Here is an 18,375-nt window from a genome sequence, read left to right as displayed (position 1 = left end):
CCCAAGGCTGAGTACATTTTAAGTAAAATTTTCAAAACTTTTAATTGACAGCAATTCTAATGCTTTACTTTAAATATAAATAAGTATGATTTTTCAACCCATTGGTAAAAAAGAGAGATATTGATGCTTTAACATTTGCTATGGTGACATCCTATGCAGACCAATCCATGCATGAGTCACTGCTTGAGTCACCCAGAGCTGAAAACATCTGAGAACTACTCTGAATGACCATTAAGACTATCCGCTCATTATTATCAGTAATTCCACCCCAGCACGCTCACGACAAACACGAACCTCTGATGAATAAACAACGTCATAGCTCCGGTGTGTTTATTTTCAACTCCTCTAAAAATAATCTCTTTTCTAAGAACATTCTGTACAGCATTTGATGTTCTTCAGAGTGAGTATTTAGAGAGGAAAAACAAAAGTGTGCAGGAGCATGAATGAATAATGGAACTGAGAACCTCGGGATATGAAGAAGCGTGACTCTTAATGAACAATCTAACTGTTACTCTTATAGAGGCAAAGATCCAACTCATCTATCTCACTAAGAGCAACTTTACGGGCATTTCTTTACTAGGTGTCACTAAGTGCCTCCCCTATACATGATTCCCCTGCTGTGCCATGGGCTCCTTGTTACTGGCTCCCAGCAACCACAGATCATTACTGAATGTGGTAGGGTCTTCCATGCTATGAAAGGCTATTTGTGGAGTTTTCTCTTCTTTTTTTTTCACTGAGGTTTTTAAAATGACAGTTCAGTTCACCCACAAATAGATATTCCGTCAGCTTTTACTCACTTTTCAAACCTGTATGACTTTGTTACTTCTGCAGAATAGAAAAAAAAGTTATTCTGATCAACAGTTTTTGTTCATACAACAAAATCAGTGAGGACTAAAACAAGATTTCAAAACTTATTTTGTGTTTCACACCAATTCAGCTATTCATTATTTCATTTATTTCAAAAATAAATAATAAATTATCAAATAGATTAATAAGATTTTATAAATAGCTCATTTTGCACAAATAAATTAATAAATGAAAAAAAAAAAATATATATATATATATATATATATATATATATTAATTAAATTAATTAATTGTAATATTTTAAAAAATTATTTGTTTCTTCCTCTGTATTTGATGTTTGCACTCCTTATGAATGTCTGAGCAGTGCAGCATAATTTAATTATTAAAAAAATAAAATAAACAGTAATCAATTGAATAAATGAGGTGCTATTAATTGATCATTTTATACAGAATAATTAGTTGCTGCTTTCATTGTACTTGATTTTTTGCACACGTTTTCATTCCCATTGCCTGAATGTTTAAGCAGCGAGGAAAAATTCAATTGAATTTAAACAATAATTAATTAAAAATAAATACATTTGGTGCTATAAATGGCTTGTTTTGTACAACAGAATATTATTTGTGGCTTTCAGTGTACTTGGTTTTTGCATGCATTCCCACTGCCTGAATGTTCGAGCAGCACTAAAGAATGTTATTTTATTTTAAATTATACATTAATAATTATGAAATAAACAAAGTGCTATTTGTAGCTTAATTTGCACAAGTAAATTAGTTGTTGCTTTCTTTGAAAATGACATTCTTACATGCACTGATGTGACTGGTATCTTGCAGTTGCCCAGGTGAGAGAAAGAGATTGCTGTTCTCCTTCCCGCTAATTAACATGCTGTGTCCTTATATACAGTGAATGAAATAAACAAAGATCATCTCTGTGACACCTGGAAGGAAAAATGATTCCATAAACCCCTTCATGTTGGTGGCTCGGTGTGGTGCGTCTGCTGTAATGTGAGTTCTCAGTGTTCTTTGGACACAGTGAGTCACTGGTTTCACTCAGAGTTGGATTAAAAAGGCCACTTTGATATTGAGTATTTTCTACACTATTTGGTATCTGCCTCTATTTACTTGGGCTAAATCCAGCAATAGCTCTGCCCACACAAAATTGCTGGGATTCACAAGGGAAGTTATTTTGAAAACTAAGTTCTATATTGGTATTCTCCAGAATCATTATCTTTTCCCTTCTCACAGTATGTCTTGTACTTTTTCAAGAGTGACAACATGACCCAAGCAGGGTACAGCTCTTCACCCAGTGGGCAAAAAAAAAGTGGGTTGTTTGTGCCATTGAGAAAAAGGGACTAAAATGATTCCCCCATGAGCCTGGTTACCATGGACACAGAAGTGCCTCAATCCAAAAGGCATGAGAAAATAGACCAGATATTACAGGTTAGTGGAAGTAACTTCACCTGTTCTGTTTTTCAATGTCTTAAGACAATAAATCACTGGGTACGGACTGTAAAGATGGACCAGCAAATCTCTTTAAATCCTAAAATCATGGGTCTGTCCAGGAAGAACACTGAAAAGAAAAGAAAAAGAAAAAGAAAAAAGATCAATTGAATTAACTAAATTCTTTTGATGAAAGTGATTGCAATCAATTTATTTTAGCTACATTTAAATTAATTTAGTTGACTAACTTTTTTGTATGTTGCTAAAATCAATTGTTTGCAACCACTTAACTTTAGTATAATTTTCAGTGAACAATGTTTGAATGTGGTGACAGAGGGTCAGGTTTTAGCAACCTTGAGCATCCAAGGCATAACTTAAATGCACAAACTGAATTATGATATGATCCCATAGTAAATAATGGTTTTAATAGCAGTCACATATGTATAAAGTTAAGGAATTTAATTCAGAAAGAAACAAACAGCTGTTAAATCAAACTTTTACAGTAAAAAAAAACAAAAAAAAAAAAAAAAAAAAAAACTAGCGTTTGCCTGCCATCTAGTGTGAAGTGGAGACAACAATAGGCATATATAATATATATATATATATAAATTAATATTCACAAGAGGGCGATATTTATCTGTTTCCCGGGAGCTTTTACTTGCTTCTATGCAGATGACTTCATATCAGAAAATTTTGGAAATATTTTAATAGCTCTTGTTACTAACGTCAACAATCATTACTTCAAATTATATTATAAATCTAGTTTATGCATATTCACATAGGTAAACATGTTTATTCATATACTTTATCATGTAACTTTTTTATTTAATTCTTAGAATTGTATATTTATTGTATGCTATAAAGCAACAAAAAAAAAAATGAAAACACAATTAATTGAAAAGCTCTAACTGGCGGGAAAGGGTATTTTATGTTCATTTTTTTTTATTATTATTCATTTATTTAGTCCAAAAATATCAGTCTGCTTATAACAAAGGGATATGTATATCAATTAAAAGTTAAATAACAAATGATATAAATTGAAATTGTCTTTGGCAATCACAAACCTCGGTGATTAGTCTAGTCTGAGCAGAAGAAATAAACAGACTACCACGTGATATGCCGCCTGCTACGTTTTAGCAACAATAATTCAATTTAATTTGAATGAGGACAAGAAACGTTCACAGATTTTGAAAAAACATAGTGAATAGTTTAATTAGATGACTATTGTTTCTGAATCATGCCTGACCAATTACTTGGACGAAGCCCTCTTTTTTATTTTCTTCCACTAATTCTATTTCTGTGTAGGTATCATTTTATCGGAACAGAAAACTGAAGGCAAAAAATCTAAGTTTTTACTTATAGTCTTCTGTGGAGGTAATTGATGATGTTAGATAGTTTTGTGGTTGTGACTGGTCTAGCATGCGCATGCGCACTTGGGCGCAGAGTTCTTAACTTGAAGTCCGAAAGTTCCGCCGCTGCTCTCAGAGACGCGTTCAACTTCATTAGAAACATTAATATGAGAGACGCTCGGGAATATCTGTTGATTTTGGACACACGCGTCTGCTGAAGGAAGTTTATCATTTCGAATAACGATAGGACTCTCATTACATTAGAAGGTAAGCCATTTACGATAAACTGACTAAACAATAATAATGTGCTTCATCTGTGTCGCACCTGATGGTCGTTTAGCGTTTTAAGATGCGTAGAATTACGTTTCCATGTTTTTTTTTTTTTAATTATTTATTTTTTGTCTTGTGTTCACTCATTCTTTGCCCTTTTTCATAACTACACTTTTATACACTTCAAAGATTTTAAATGAATGTAACATTTTAGGAATGTAGCCTATTTGTACAACATCCATACATGTTACGTTCAGATTAATTAGAGCTCTATGCTCTTTTAGGACATGAGCTACAGTAACTTTATTTTTTTTTTTTAACTTGTTAATGTGTTTTTTGTCGGACGATATCACAGTTATTTTTTTTGGATTTGTGGAAGCTGAATTTGCTTGTGGGTGTGACTTTTGGTTATGTGAATGAATAAATCTGAAGTTACTCATGAAGTTGGTCATTTTTTTTCACACAATAAAGTGAAAGGTCTGTCTTAACCTGGTGCTGTTTAGCCTATAAACCTGGAGCGTGTAAGTATATCATGTGTTTACTGTAACTTCCAGGGTGGAACTGTGGCCTTTCACAGTGGGAAAAGGTCAGCTATGACATCAGGGCTTTTTTTTTCTTTAATTCTTCAATATAAGACCCTAAATTGCTCCCATGCAGGCTTGAAGTGTGTGTCAGATGTTTCCTATCTTGTCCTCCACATGTTTCCTTGTATTGATTTCAGCAAACCACAGACGAGCTACAAATTACAGAATCAAAGCATTAGCAATGCAGCCATTTGTTTTTGAAATTTTAATGATGTTTATGTAACTTTGATGTGATTGGGATAAAAGGAGAACTCTAGCAATCATAGGATGTTTTTAATCATGCAACATGTTTCATTTCTGCACTTTTGTAGTATGTTTAAAGTTTTGTACATTTTGGTGGATGGGTTTTTCGTCCCATTATAATTGTGATAATGCTAAATAATCCCAAAGTGAATAAGCAAACATTTTTGGATTGTGTCAGTTAAGGGCTCTACTGAAGGGTCTGTGGGTGTACGTTAGACATAAATGGTTGGGAAACACTGATGTATGGGGAGTGATGTGTCTCTGTTCTTTATCAGCTGACAGCTCACTCCTCTTTAAGAAGAATGGTGCTCAAATGCACTTTATCAAACCAGGTGATACAAAATATGCTTTTACTTTCATTCAGGAACTCAAAGCTATGCAAAAATTTCTGTGTTGAATTCTGAATTTGCACACTCCAGTATCCAGCTCAATGATTAGTAGCGGATAGGACTTTGCCACTAGGAGCTTGTTTTAATGCTGGAGGCCACATGTGTGTCACATCTGTGTGTTTGTATAGCGTATAGCTCAGTAGCACAATCCGTCTGAGGGATTGGGTGTATTTGGGACGAGGCTCAGTCTGGATAACGGCACGGGCAGTGGGTTGTTTTTCTTTCAGACTACCCCCACTCCATCCCCTATCTCCACATCTGGCCAACGTCAGAGTCTGAAAATAAACCAAAAAGACTTCTACCTTTGTACTGGTAGGCCTGTCTGGGAACCAAGCCAGCTAGTCACCACCGTCCCTCCCACAGTGCTTTGGTTAACAACCGTTTAAGGCAATCTGCAATCTGCTGATTAATTGTATATTTACTAGTAAAACAACTGAATTAATTTTCACAAGGGTTTGACAGGGCTTAGGCCTGAGGGGGGGCTGTACGATATCTATGTTTGGAGGAAGTGCTGATTGTGAAGGTATGTGAGAGGGAGCACACATCTGGAGGAGTTTTTCAGGAATCTGGGAGAAGGGGGAGGTTCGTGATGAAGCTGGTCATTTGGGTCACGGAGCGATTGGTGCATGGTACACACAGGGCCTCTGGCTGAGAGAAAATACAAGGCCAATTAAGTCAACCCGACTGCTTTTTCGCCTCTTTCCGTTTGGAAATGTAATTCCTCAGTCCAATTGCGACTGATTAAAATCTGTTGCGTTTACTACTGTTGGAAAGTATTGTTCAAAAGTGTACTTGGAGCCAAAGATCACTCGACACTATCACAAGGGGCTCGCTTTTATCCATGATTTTCCGTCCAGGCTTTGTGAAATGGAAAATCAAAATATCTGTGAAAAGAACCGATCAGAGCTGGCTCTCGTCAGAGTGGAGATATATATATATGTATGAATTTATATATATATATAAAAACCCTAAATTGTTCCCATGCAGGCTTGAAGTGTGTGTATACCCACACACATACAATCATATATGGTATGAAGGATCTGAGAGTCATATATTTTGTTTCTGACTTCATATTAAACGGTTCGAATATTGTATGAAGCATCTGAGAGTCATATAATTGATATCTGATTTCATAATCTTAAACTGGTCAAATAACATCCCCAATGAACTCTTTTCTGATGTAAGCAAATATTCACTCTCAGACTTTCTACTTGCACTATTTGGAGAAACTGCCAGATATCCAGGGCTTCCCCATAGGAAGTGATGCAGGCAGCTGACTAAATACAGCTCCTTTTCTCTCCAGGGATGTGGAGAATTTTTTATTTTTTATTTTTTGCCAAAAGTAACTGGAAAAGCTGTGGATTTCAAGCTGGGCGAACCTCCACTTTGGCCAGTGTTTCTACAGGTGGTAATGGATCTGAATGTCAAATCCAGTCGATTGTAACTCCTTTTAGCACTTTGATTCATCATTGAAGTTTCGGTGAGTATTTGGTTGATGTTTTGTAGTCAGCAGCTTGATTTGGTCATTGGGATCTAAAACAGCTTTTATTTGCTTGGAACAAGTGTTGTATACAAAGGATTCATTGACCCTACAAAATCTAATGTGCATAAACAAAACCTTGGTCTGCTCCTCTTGCTACATAAGAACTGTGAAGTGACATGGGCTGGCTTGCTCTTTCTGCGGTCCTCGTTGATCAGATAAGGTCATAATTGAAGGTTCATGTTAGAATGAGAATGTAGCTTGTGCTTTTTCTCTCAGGGTTGGTGGTAAATGGACAAACAAAGACCTCTGTGTTAGTTGTTGAGAGTTCCAGCTCTCTTGCAGTCTGTAAATAAGTAGGGTACCCCCCTGTTTTGGCTTGTAATTGTGACCAGCAGTGTAGTCCTATAATAGTGATGGGTCAATATGGTTTACTAGTTGTTTGTATTTTTTCACCTATTTTCCCTATTATATTTTTATATTGATATTTGTAGTTTGCATTAATGTAACTGAAATATTAAAAAGGTTGGATTTACTAATAACATATCTTGAAACCAATGTATGCTGTTTACACATTCATTGGATTACAAGTTAAATTATTCATAAAGTGAACATTTAATAGAATTTGAAACATTATTGTTAAATGTAAAAATACATTGTAAATCAAAACAATTTGTTTGCCCTTCATCCTACTTCAGTGTTATTTTTGTATTATTTCTTAATATTTGTAGAATATAAAGCAATATTTTGTATGGTTTTATTTCTAATTTCCCTTTTAGTATAATTTATCTTTTTGTTTTATATTTAGTAGGCTAAATTATTTTTATATTTAGCTCTGTTAAATCTTAGTTTCGTTGCTAAATTTGAATTTATTTCAGCTTTATTTGAATTCTGGAAAAATAGTTTAATAGTTTATTTTTAGTTGAGTTACACTGTCTTCGATACCTTAAAAGTAGTGATATGATTTTTTTGTAAACAAATTTGAGCAGCTGCTCATGCCTGTTTTGACGTGTTCATAAGTGAGGCGTAGCTGTCTATTAGATCTAATTTGCCTTGCTAATGTAAATTAATTTTGAAATGGTAATTAAAAGATTAATTCAGGGATCCAACCAGGTGGGTGGAGAAGGCAATCTTCTGTCAAGCTGTAGGCCAGTGGCAGTAACAGACTGGACATGACTCTGATCTCCTGTGGGACTTTGTTTTGAAAGTCTGGAATTCCAAGCATTCCAACGCAAAGTGGAGAAAAATCCTGGGAGAATCATGCAATTATCCCACACATGAGTCCTCCCATTCTGCATGATTTGACAGAAACGCCTCATACTAGTGCCAGACAGGAGAGAGAACATCAAACATCAGATTTTTTTTTTTTTTTTTTTTTTTTTTAGCGTAATGTCCTTGTTTACCATTAAATGTTACATTTGCAGGTTTCAAGAAAGCTGATCATGATGTGTGATGCGAGTGACATGTTGGCAGCTGCTCTGGAGCAGATGGATGGCATCATCGCAGGTACAACCAAATCATGAAAAATACTATGTACAAAAAAAGATTCTTTCTCCTCTTTTCTTTCATTTGCAGCTTTACACAATCATCAACAGTGTAGTCATTTATTAAAAGTAAAAGAGACAAATTATTTGAAAGAATTTTTAGGGTCGATGCACGTATGTAAACTTGCAAGGAGAATAAATCTGCACTGTGAGTGTTTCTGCAGATTTGTGAGAACTGAGAGTATGCGCAGTGAGCGACATTACAAGGCTTTTCCACTATTTCAGCACTGATGAAATCTAATGCTTATTCAGTATGCGACCACAATATTGTCCATCTCTGGAAACATCAGGGCTGCATCAGAGAAAAGTGAATGTCTTCGCCTGAAGCAAGAGTGAATCTCTTGAAGGTTATGCTTTTCCATTCACTCTGTAATTATGGAAGTGGACGTCCCACTGTTTACATCATCTGACAGTAAGCCACCCGAGCACTGTGGTCACAGTCATCCGACCTGTGTTTGGTTTTGGAAAGTGCTGAAAGTAGCTACAGCAAAACAAAGCAGATTTAAAATGAATTTACACAAGAATTCAATTTAAAATTAAATAATTTCAGTCATTTACTCACTCTCATTTTCTGTTTATTTTTAGGAAATACAACCTCACGGTCACACAGATAAAAAAAAAAGACACATATAACAATAGAATTAGCCTATTCAGTTTGTGCACTATATAACAGTCTAATTAATTGTACATGGAACCCAGTAATTTTGACTCATCCCCAAATTCTTTCACTGATCCTCATTCCTGCACTTGCCTCAGGTTCTAAGGCTATGAATTACACCAATGGCCTCTTTGATTGTCAGTCACCAACTTCACCATTCCTGGGCAGCCTTCGGGTGCTGCATCTCTTGGAGGACCTGAGGGGTGCATTGGACTTGATGGATCCTGAGGAAAAGGAGAGTCTGCGCACCCAGGTGTCCGAAACCACAGCTGAGGGTCTGATGGAGTGGCTACACAGCCGACTGGTGGGTTTTCATTAGACAACAATTGGTGGGCTTAAATTGGAAGCTTTCAATAAAGTTTATTTTAAAATAATATTAGCGTTTTTGGCTGAAGATTTTTAAGCTGTTTGATGCAAAAATTATTCTGGAGGAAAATACTATTGATTGTTTTCCTTTTAATATATTTATCTGTAAGTCTGACATAAGATTTTCTCCCTTTGCGTTTTCCATCCTTAACTCTAGTCATGATTCTTCTGGATTAGAAACATTTAAACTCCCCATCCCCTTTTTCCATATTTAACCTGAAGCATGCTTGCTTTGTGAAATTTCCACTCCTGGAAACGTTCACATGCATCTCATATAGCAGAGTATCATCTGCACGAACCTCACATGACTCACTGATGGCAGCATGTGATTTTTCTTTTTCAGGTCCCACTGGCATTTGACTGAATATGGTCATTTCAGTTCATTTCACTGCATTTTGTTGCCACACCACACAACCAGTAAATCTGGTGTGTCTATTTGGAAATGTGTTTTCATGTATGTTTCACGTAGAATACAAATGCATGTAATAATTTGTTGATTTATGTTTTTAGACCAATGGCCATGGATCTCCAGCAGGGGATTTGGTTTACCAGGAGCGACTCTCTCGCTTGGAAAGTGACAAAGAATGTCTAGTGCTCCAGGTGAGTTGTCAAAATCAAGTCGAGAGGCTTTGTGGGATTTTCTTGTCAGATATGAAGTTGTGTGCCTCTGTTTTCCTATTATCTGTCAGTTTGAATGCAGCAATTGTAGTTTCTAAATGTCACACATCACACACAACTCAGTTAGTATCCACTCTGATCCCCCAGGTAAGTGTTCTGACAGACCAGGTGGAAGTTCAAGGAGAAAAAATAAAGGACCTAGACTCGAGCCTTGAGGAACACCAAATGAAACTGAATGCTACAGAAGAGTTACTACAGCAGGTGTGTGATCTCTTTTAAAGGCTTATGTGCAATAACAGAAGTGCACGGCATTTAAGACACGTTGTTGTAAGAGTGGTCAGTATTAAAGGAATAGATTTCCAAAAAATGAAAACGAATATGTAAATTGTGTGTAGGAACTGCTTAGCAGAAGTGCTTTAGAGATGGAGAAACTGGAACTACAGACCGAGGTATCAAGTCTCAAACTAAAGCTAGCTGCTACAGAGGGGGATTGCAGAGAAAGTGAGGTAAGGAGCACATGTTTGCACTATCAACACTGAGAAATTTCACAGGGCACAGAGTCCCACAAACCTAATAAATTACAGTCTCCAGTCATTAATCAGAACCTTAAAAGTGCTCTAAATGCAGAACAGAATTAACTGTACTGACAATTTAATGAAATTAAACCTGGCTATTATGGTTTGACCACCCTGTGGTTTCCATAGTGACATTCATTGCTGCTTAAGCCCCCAGCTTTATCCAGCAGAGGGTGAGAGCAAAACACAGAGTGCCAGAGCCATTTCCTGTTATAAAGCTTGTTTTGCCCCGTTTGAGTCCAGACTATACTGGACCCATTCAGCTTTCTCTCACTTGCATGAGCCCGAAAGGGAGTTTCACTTTCAGAAACCAGAAATCCACAGTGGACCAAAAGAATGGGCTAGGTTTCCTCTGTGTTAGATAAAAATATAGATTTCATTTTAGTATAATTTTAAGTTCTCGGTTTCAGTGTTTTTTCCACTTTGTAAGTGTCTTTGGTGGCCTTCTCATCCAACCAAACTCAAAACATTTAGCATTACAAGTCACAAAATTATTTTTGACTCTTTGACTTATAGATATCATGGTCTTTCTCCTTAGGGTTTTTATCAGGATGTAAAAGACATGCGCCTTCAGTTGACTTCTATGGAGGACGAGAGACAAGAGTATGAGAGAAGTCTTAACTCTACCAAAGTACGAGAGCCTCATGGTCAGGTCATAATTACACAACATAAGATTAACAGCAGTGAAGTGTTACAGCAAGCACTTGTATATGAATCACTGAGAAATCCTTGTAAAGTTCACCCCTAACCTTCACGACTAGCCACTGGAATGTGCCAAGCTAATGAACTTATCCACATGCTCAAAGCAGAACAAATTCAAATAGCTGAACAGATTCATGAAAAATCATGTCCCTTACTCCTAATTTTATTTTTATTTGTTTTGCATTTCTGCCACTCAGTTTGGTTTCTTGCATAACGTGAAATGACATTTCCCATTGTATTTTTGATAATGCTGTATTTTGCAGATAAGTAAATTTGATCGAAGTAAATTTGGGGTCGGCACATGGTGAGCTTATTTTTAGTTCTGGAATGTCCTGGCAGCATTAATTGTGGTTTTTATTGGTCAGGAGGAATTGATATCACTACAAAAGCAGTTGGAGGAGAGAGAACAGGCACTTAGAAGATTTCAGGACCAGGCCATGTCAGAAACCCCAAACACAGAACAGTCACAAAGCAGAGAGAAAGGTAACATTATTGAACATGCCAAAGTCAATTTGAAATGTAACTAGAGGAGATGCAAAATCAAATTTAAAATAATGTAATAATGTACAGGAAGGTGAAAAAGGTGAATTATGCTTAAATGTGAAATTTGATCTAGTTTACTCTACTTTGTGATCTGTAAAAAATTCAATCATCAATGTTTTTATATATATATATATGTATGTATATATATGTATGTATATGTATATATGTATATATGTATGTATATATGTATATGTGTGTTTTTGTATTTAACATCATTATTTACGCTGATTGGCATAAATATGGTGGATGAGTGGAAAACGTAACTAGTTGTAGACTTGGACTCTAAATCTAAAGGGAGTCTTGCACAGACACATTATGCAGCTATTAAATCCTCTCTTAAATGTATGACACAGGAACAAAAACATTTATGCGTTATAAAGGAGAAACTATCCCAGCACACTGTAAGCTCCAGAAAAACTGTTGGAATGTATGAGGAATATGAAGGTTTGTATTACACGTCTAGACATGCTTTTTGATTGATGGTGACCTGGTTTTGGCTGCAGACTCCCCTTCTCTTATAACTCCGATTTGCTAGATGTGCATGAATTGTCTCACAATATTTATTCTTGACTGCAAATCATCTTTACTTCCAAAATGACGAGTATGCAGTTTCTGGGGTGTTTATTTGAATGATTCCAGAGACATAAAAATTTATCAAAAGCCCCAGTCTTGTTCTGAAATGTTTAGCTGTTGTGTGCCAGAAGATATTATTTCTGGAGTTGTTTTGTGTGTTCAGACATGGAGGTGCAGAGAATGAGGAGTGCTGTTGAGTCTTTGAAGACAGCTAATGAAGAGAAGGTAAACAATACGATGTCCTGCTATTTTGTTGTGATGATCACATCAACCACCTACCAGCACACACATTATTTCACATACTTTGGTTTCTAATTAAACCATCTCCGTAATCTTTGCGTAAACAGTTTTTACATAGATTTATACATGTAGAATATATTTAATGTAGACAGAACCAGTCAAAAGGATTTTTGATATGATACTTTTATTCAGCAAGTGTGCATTAAATTTACCAAAAGCTTCCACAAATTTGATTTCAAATCAAAGTTATTTTGGTGTAAATGTACTATTTTACATATTTTACAATATTACTGTGTTTGTGTATATATTTAAATAAGAATAATAATATTTGTGTATATGTAATATTACAAATAATATATGCATTTGTATTGTGTAAAAAGTATTTAAAACATTTTTTAGTTTAATTATTAATCTGTATTTCATATGATAATCAGTTTTACATAGTTTTAATCTGAATTGTTTTAGGATTTGAAGATAAAAGAGCTGCAGCAGTCTCTGATCCGTTTCAAGCGAGTGCAGGATATGGTGTCGTCTGTGCAGGCATCAAAAGGTGAGATGTCCTTGGCACATTTTTATGTCTTCAGTTTATTATTTCCTTTTGAGGAAAAAAAGAATGCTCATATTGCAAGGGCACGCTATAAACAATTAAAAACAATATCTCCTAGACACAAAATTGAAAGCTGTTGAAAAATCTCTGAGAATAGTATGTGAGCCTTTCTATTTCTATACATTCTGCTATAATATAAAACCACTGATCTTTAGCAGTTCTCTACATGTACAAGTAACTTGATTTCATTAATATTATGAACGACATGCATTGCTTAATCAGTACCACTTGTGTCTGTTTTTGTTTTTGTCTTTATGACATTAGGAAAAAGATTATTTTGATCCCAAGAATATTTCCCAAAAAGCTTTTGTCTGATTCCCAGTCTAATAGCTTGGCTGATTTATCCTGTCTTATGACTTATGCTGTTTTCCCAGACCAAACCAGGGATGAGGACACAAGAGAAGGGCTGTGTGACACCGAGATGGTCTCCACAGGAGGCACAGAGGAAACCGATGAAGTATGAAGGGTCTTACTCACTCACACACACACACATGGTTTATGTACACAGGATGTTCCTCAGACTTCCTTTTAGACCCCCTCCTTGCAGTATTTTCATTGTGATGGTCTGACAGAGAATAACAATTTAACCATAACCTTTTGTTGACGGGGAACGTCTCTGTTGTTTTTGTTTGGGAGCAGCATCCTGTGATTTTTCAGGTCATTTCAGAGCGGTCACTGCCTGCTCTTGTCCTTTGAAATCTGACTCCTCAGGGAAAATAGTTTTCTCACTGCTGATCTCCTGCATACTCGCGTCCATCAGTGATATTGTTGTTGTGTCTCATACAGCCTCAGCTCATTCCATGTTCAGAGCTGCCCCCTGAAGTGACCACACACAAACCTGCAGCTGAGACCACCGACAGGTCTGTTTACTTACTGCAGACATTTATTTCAACCGTTCATACAAAAGATATATTGACGTTCAAGTATTTTCCATGGTTCCATGGAGATTGAAAAAAATAGATCAAACTGACTATTATTTTCAGGCACTTTCCATGAACAGAGTACAAAATGGGCTTTAAAATGTAACATTGTTTTATGAAATTAAGGTAAACAAAAGAATTGTAAAATGACATTTTAATTTAAAAGTTCATAATTTCTTCCATTATCAGGGATTTGTGGTTTTATTGCAAAATTTTATTACAATTTATAATTACATTATTAAAATTCTGATCGTTTTGATTTCTTCCTTATGCTTTTCAGTGTCTCTGAAGTACAGCAGCCTGAAAGGTCTCGTTTGACAAGCAATAATGAGGTACCAACTTAATCTATATGAGAAATTATGAATTAGATATGTTAATAAGATCCTGTAAAAAGGTTCGAGATTCGCAAATGTAGGGTTCAGTCACCCCAAGTTGGTTAAAAACACAGCTTGAACACAGTAATGTTGCACAGTAATAAAACAACATCATAGCTGCACTGGAAACATATGTATAACATATAAATGATGCTAATAAAGAAGCATCTAATTTGTTTTTAATTAGAACTGTTAAGATCCAATCATTTGGCAAATCAAAAACTGAAATATCTTCAACCAAGAACTGCAATTTGCTTGTAATATTTTAGGATGAAGCCAGTAAAAATGGAGGCTCTCCATCCATCTCCCCGACTGAGAATTTTGGCTCTAAAAAAACACGTTCCTCTTTCGGACGTGGCTTTTTTAAGATCAGAGGCAACAAGATGTCAAGCACCGCTCCCAATCTGAGTGAGTGAGACCAAACACTTTCTGAAAAACATTTTGTATTTTAAAAACTGCAAAAGTTTGACCTTAATGAACATGAAGTATGCCTATTTCTTGGCAGTTTTGGAATCTTGGATTATTTATCCTATTAATGAATTATTGATCACATATTGGCTTGGCAGTTGAAGGAGAGCGTAAGGGGACTGAGCACTTGGATTTGGCCGGGTTGCAAACTCAGAAGCCGAAAGCATTAGAGACATACTCGCCCGAAGGAAAGAAGAAATCAAAGGGGATCATGAAGTTATTTGGAAGGTCTTTTTAATGTGTTTTAATATATTACTACTAAACTCCAGTGTCTATTAAAATGCAGATATTAACTATTATAATCCCTGCATCAGAATGAAGAGAAGTCAGTCCACCTCTGACGACCTGGACGATTCTCCCGAGTCAGCGTTTCGGAGAGGGGGAGTTCGAGCCACAGCGGGACCCAGACTGGGCTGGTCACGTGATATGCAGCGAAGCAATAACAAGTACATACAGTTTGTTTTTTAAGAGTTCTTTCGTTTCATTTTTTTTTCATGCACCTTCAACATGTAATGTTGTAAATGTCACTGTCAGTGAGCTGGACAGCCCATTTTCACGCTGGAGTAAAGAGCAGGTGTGCGTTTGGCTGCAGAACCAGGGACTGGACTTGTATGTAAATCAAGCTCAGCAGTGCATCAGCTCTGGACAGACATTATTAAAGGCGTCTCCGCATGATTTGGAAAAGGTCACATTTTCAAATATGCATGCACATACTTTTATTTCTTAAGCTTTAAGGTTAGGTTATTCTGTGTGGTGTATGACATTTCTGTCTGTGCTTCAGGACATGGGCATCCGGCATCCTCTACACAGAAAGAAACTGCAGCTGGCTCTTCAGTCGCTGGGCTCCGAGGAGGAAGATGCCATGGGTAAACTGGACTACAACTGGGTTACTCGTAAGTAACAATCAGGGTTTTTTAACTAAATGAAACAAATTACAATTCTTTCAATAATTACTCAACCTCATTTTGTTCTAAACCCGTAAGTCCTTGGATCCTCTTCGGAACACAGATTTAGATATTGTTGATCAAATCCAAGAGCTTTCTGACCCTGCATAGACAACAAGGTTCAAGTGCCAAAAAGGTAGTAAAGATATTGTTCAAATGGACCATGTGACATGAGTGGTTCAACTGAGAGTCATGGTACTCTCCTGAACATGTGGCGAATACTCAATAAGAATAAGAAATTATTGAAACATTTTTTTTTTCTTTAGGCACAAAAAGTATTCCTGTATCTTCATAATATGACTGTTGAACCACTGAAGTCATATGGACTATTTTAACAATGCCCTTAATACATTTCAGGGCCTTAAACATGTAATTTGTTTTACTGTCTGTGCAGGGTCAGTAAACTCTCAGATTTCAGTGTTCCAAAGATGAACGAAGGTCTTGCGGGTTTGGAATGACACGTTTTCATTTTTAGGGTGTAATATCACTTTAAGCCAGACATCTGAATAAGGTTGATTACAAATGTTATTTGACCCATTAATACTTTATTACAAAGTCAGAGTACTGATATTATTATTGTAATTATCTCAAAGGATGGCTGGATGACATCGGCCTACCTCAGTATAAATCTCAGTTTGATGAGGGCAGAGTGGATGGGCGCATGCTTCACTATATGACTGTGGTAGGTGTCAATTACAATTTAAATATTACAATACCTTTTCTTTTATTTATATATATATATATATATATATACACACACACATACACACAAGCTAAAATTTTAGCAGCTATTATTATAGTCTTTAGAAATCATTGTAATGTTCTGATGGTGTCCAAGAAAAAAAAATGTTGGTACCAGTTTTTGCGGAAATGCAATACTAAAGTTTACTTTTTTTTTGATCTCATTGGTTAGGATGACCTGTTGGGACTGAAAGTGGGCAGTGTTCTTCACCATCTCAGTATTAAGAGAGCCATTCAGGTGCTACGCATCAACTGCTATGACCCCAGCTGCCTCCGTCGCCGACCAACGGAGGTAGCATACCCTGCTGTTATACCACCACACTAAGAGCCAGTCACTTTGAATATGACTTTGATTTTTGCTGTATTTTTTCCCCTTTGATTAGAATAATCCCACGCCAGCAGAAATCTGTCAATGGACCAATCACAGAGTGATGGAGTGGCTTCGTTCAGTGGATCTAGCGGAGTATGCACCCAACCTGAGAGGAAGTGGAGTCCACGGAGGCCTAATGGTATGTGCAATGGAGCAGAAGACATCAGTTTCTATTCAAGTTGTTTTTTCTTATTTTTATTTTTTACCTGCGTTTCTCAGGTTTTAGAGCCTCGCTTCAATGTTGAGACAATGGCTCTGCTTCTTAACATCCCACCAAATAAAACTCTGTTGAGACGTCACCTTGCAACCAACTTCCATCTTCTGATTGGCTCAGAGGCACAAAGGCTGAAGCAGGAGCATCTTGAAAACCCAGATTACACTGTCCTGACAGCTACAGCCAAAGTCAAGGCAAGTAACTGTGTGTAAGGTTGCCTCTGGGTCTCTGAATGTCACTTATATTTGGAATATAACTAAACAGCTGTTTATTAACTTAACACTATGCTGATAACATTTTACCTGTTCTTTACCATTCTCTCCTCCTTTTAGCCAAGACGTCTGTCATTTGGAAGTTTCGGGACATTGAGACGGAAGCGACAGGAGGAGATGGAAGAGTATGTTTGCCCCATGGATGTGCAGATGCCTAAGAGCAGTAGTTTCAATAAAGGCCTTTGCGTTTACGAGGACAGCTTGGATCAGCTGGAGCAGGTATGGACAATTCCACTGACTAGGATGCAATGGAGCTAAAATTGTGAATCATATTTTAATTGCTAGTTTTTAATAAGTTTTCTGGTCATAGTTGGATGTAATTGTTAGATTGTTTAAATGATGGTGTGCAGATGGAGGACTCTGAAGGAACCGTGCAACAGATTGGCGCATTCTCGGAAGGAATCAACAACCTGACTGTAAGAAAACCACACAATATTCCAGCTGTACTGTATCCTGTTCTTACCTCAGTACCTCATGTGTTCTCCAGAGCATGCTAAAAGAGGAGGAGTTCTTCATGGAAGCATCGTCCCGTTCACCTGAAACCAGCACCATAGATGACAACTAAGAATGTTTGAACTTGACTAAGTCTGTAGCTGTGAAAGTTACTGTGATTTCAGTATGAAAGCAATAAGCTCAGCTCACAGTGAAACTCAAAATGATTACACAGTACATGCCATAGAATATTAATTCAGTTAAATGCTATTTATTCGTTTAGGATCTACAGTAACTGAAACAGTATTTTTAAGTGTTTGCACCAAGCTAAAAACCAAAGACGACAAATCAAAATGGCAGTTAGTTCTTAATGATTTTAATTGTCTTTTATACTAGGCTATATATTCTTATGTGACCGTTCACTGCATGTTTTCACCCTTTTCTAGTTGGACGTTTACATGATTTTTATTGGGAGGGAAAATTTATATTTTTGCCTGCAAAAACTTGATATTGTTATACTATAACCATATCAGTGAATACCATGTACTATGTACTGTTTTATGCATGTAAGTCAAAGAAATTCCATTAAAACTATTTTTTTTTCTGAATCCAATCTTTTTAAAAGTTTTTAGACAATGCATATGTTTGCCTTGGA

General features: G+C 36.4%; 1 protein-coding gene across 1 annotated transcript; it reads left to right on the top strand.

The window, feature by feature from the left end:
- The first annotated feature begins 3,681 nt into the window (after positions 1–3,681).
- Positions 3,682–18,333, top strand: LOC113058158 (liprin-beta-1-like). Its single transcript, XM_026225836.1, has 25 exons — positions 3,682–3,860; positions 7,984–8,065; positions 8,860–9,065; positions 9,638–9,727; positions 9,893–10,006; positions 10,141–10,251; positions 10,859–10,951; positions 11,388–11,505; positions 12,302–12,363; positions 12,844–12,928; positions 13,360–13,442; positions 13,772–13,845; positions 14,186–14,237; positions 14,549–14,687; positions 14,846–14,975; positions 15,062–15,193; positions 15,282–15,432; positions 15,529–15,640; positions 16,285–16,373; positions 16,605–16,724; positions 16,816–16,941; positions 17,022–17,210; positions 17,349–17,507; positions 17,639–17,704; positions 17,776–18,333. The coding sequence occupies exons 2-25, from the start codon at positions 8,002–8,004 to the stop codon at positions 17,851–17,853; spliced, it is 2,643 nt and encodes an 880-aa protein (XP_026081621.1). The 5' UTR covers positions 3,682–3,860; positions 7,984–8,001; the 3' UTR covers positions 17,854–18,333.
- Positions 18,334–18,375: the final 42 nt, after the last annotated feature.

The sequence above is a fragment of the Carassius auratus genome, chromosome 4 (assembly GCF_003368295.1).
Source record: "Carassius auratus strain Wakin chromosome 4, ASM336829v1, whole genome shotgun sequence".
NCBI lineage: Eukaryota > Metazoa > Chordata > Actinopteri > Cypriniformes > Cyprinidae > Carassius > Carassius auratus.
Note: the sequence above shows the minus strand (reverse complement) of the source record. Positions and strands in the feature narration are given on the sequence as shown.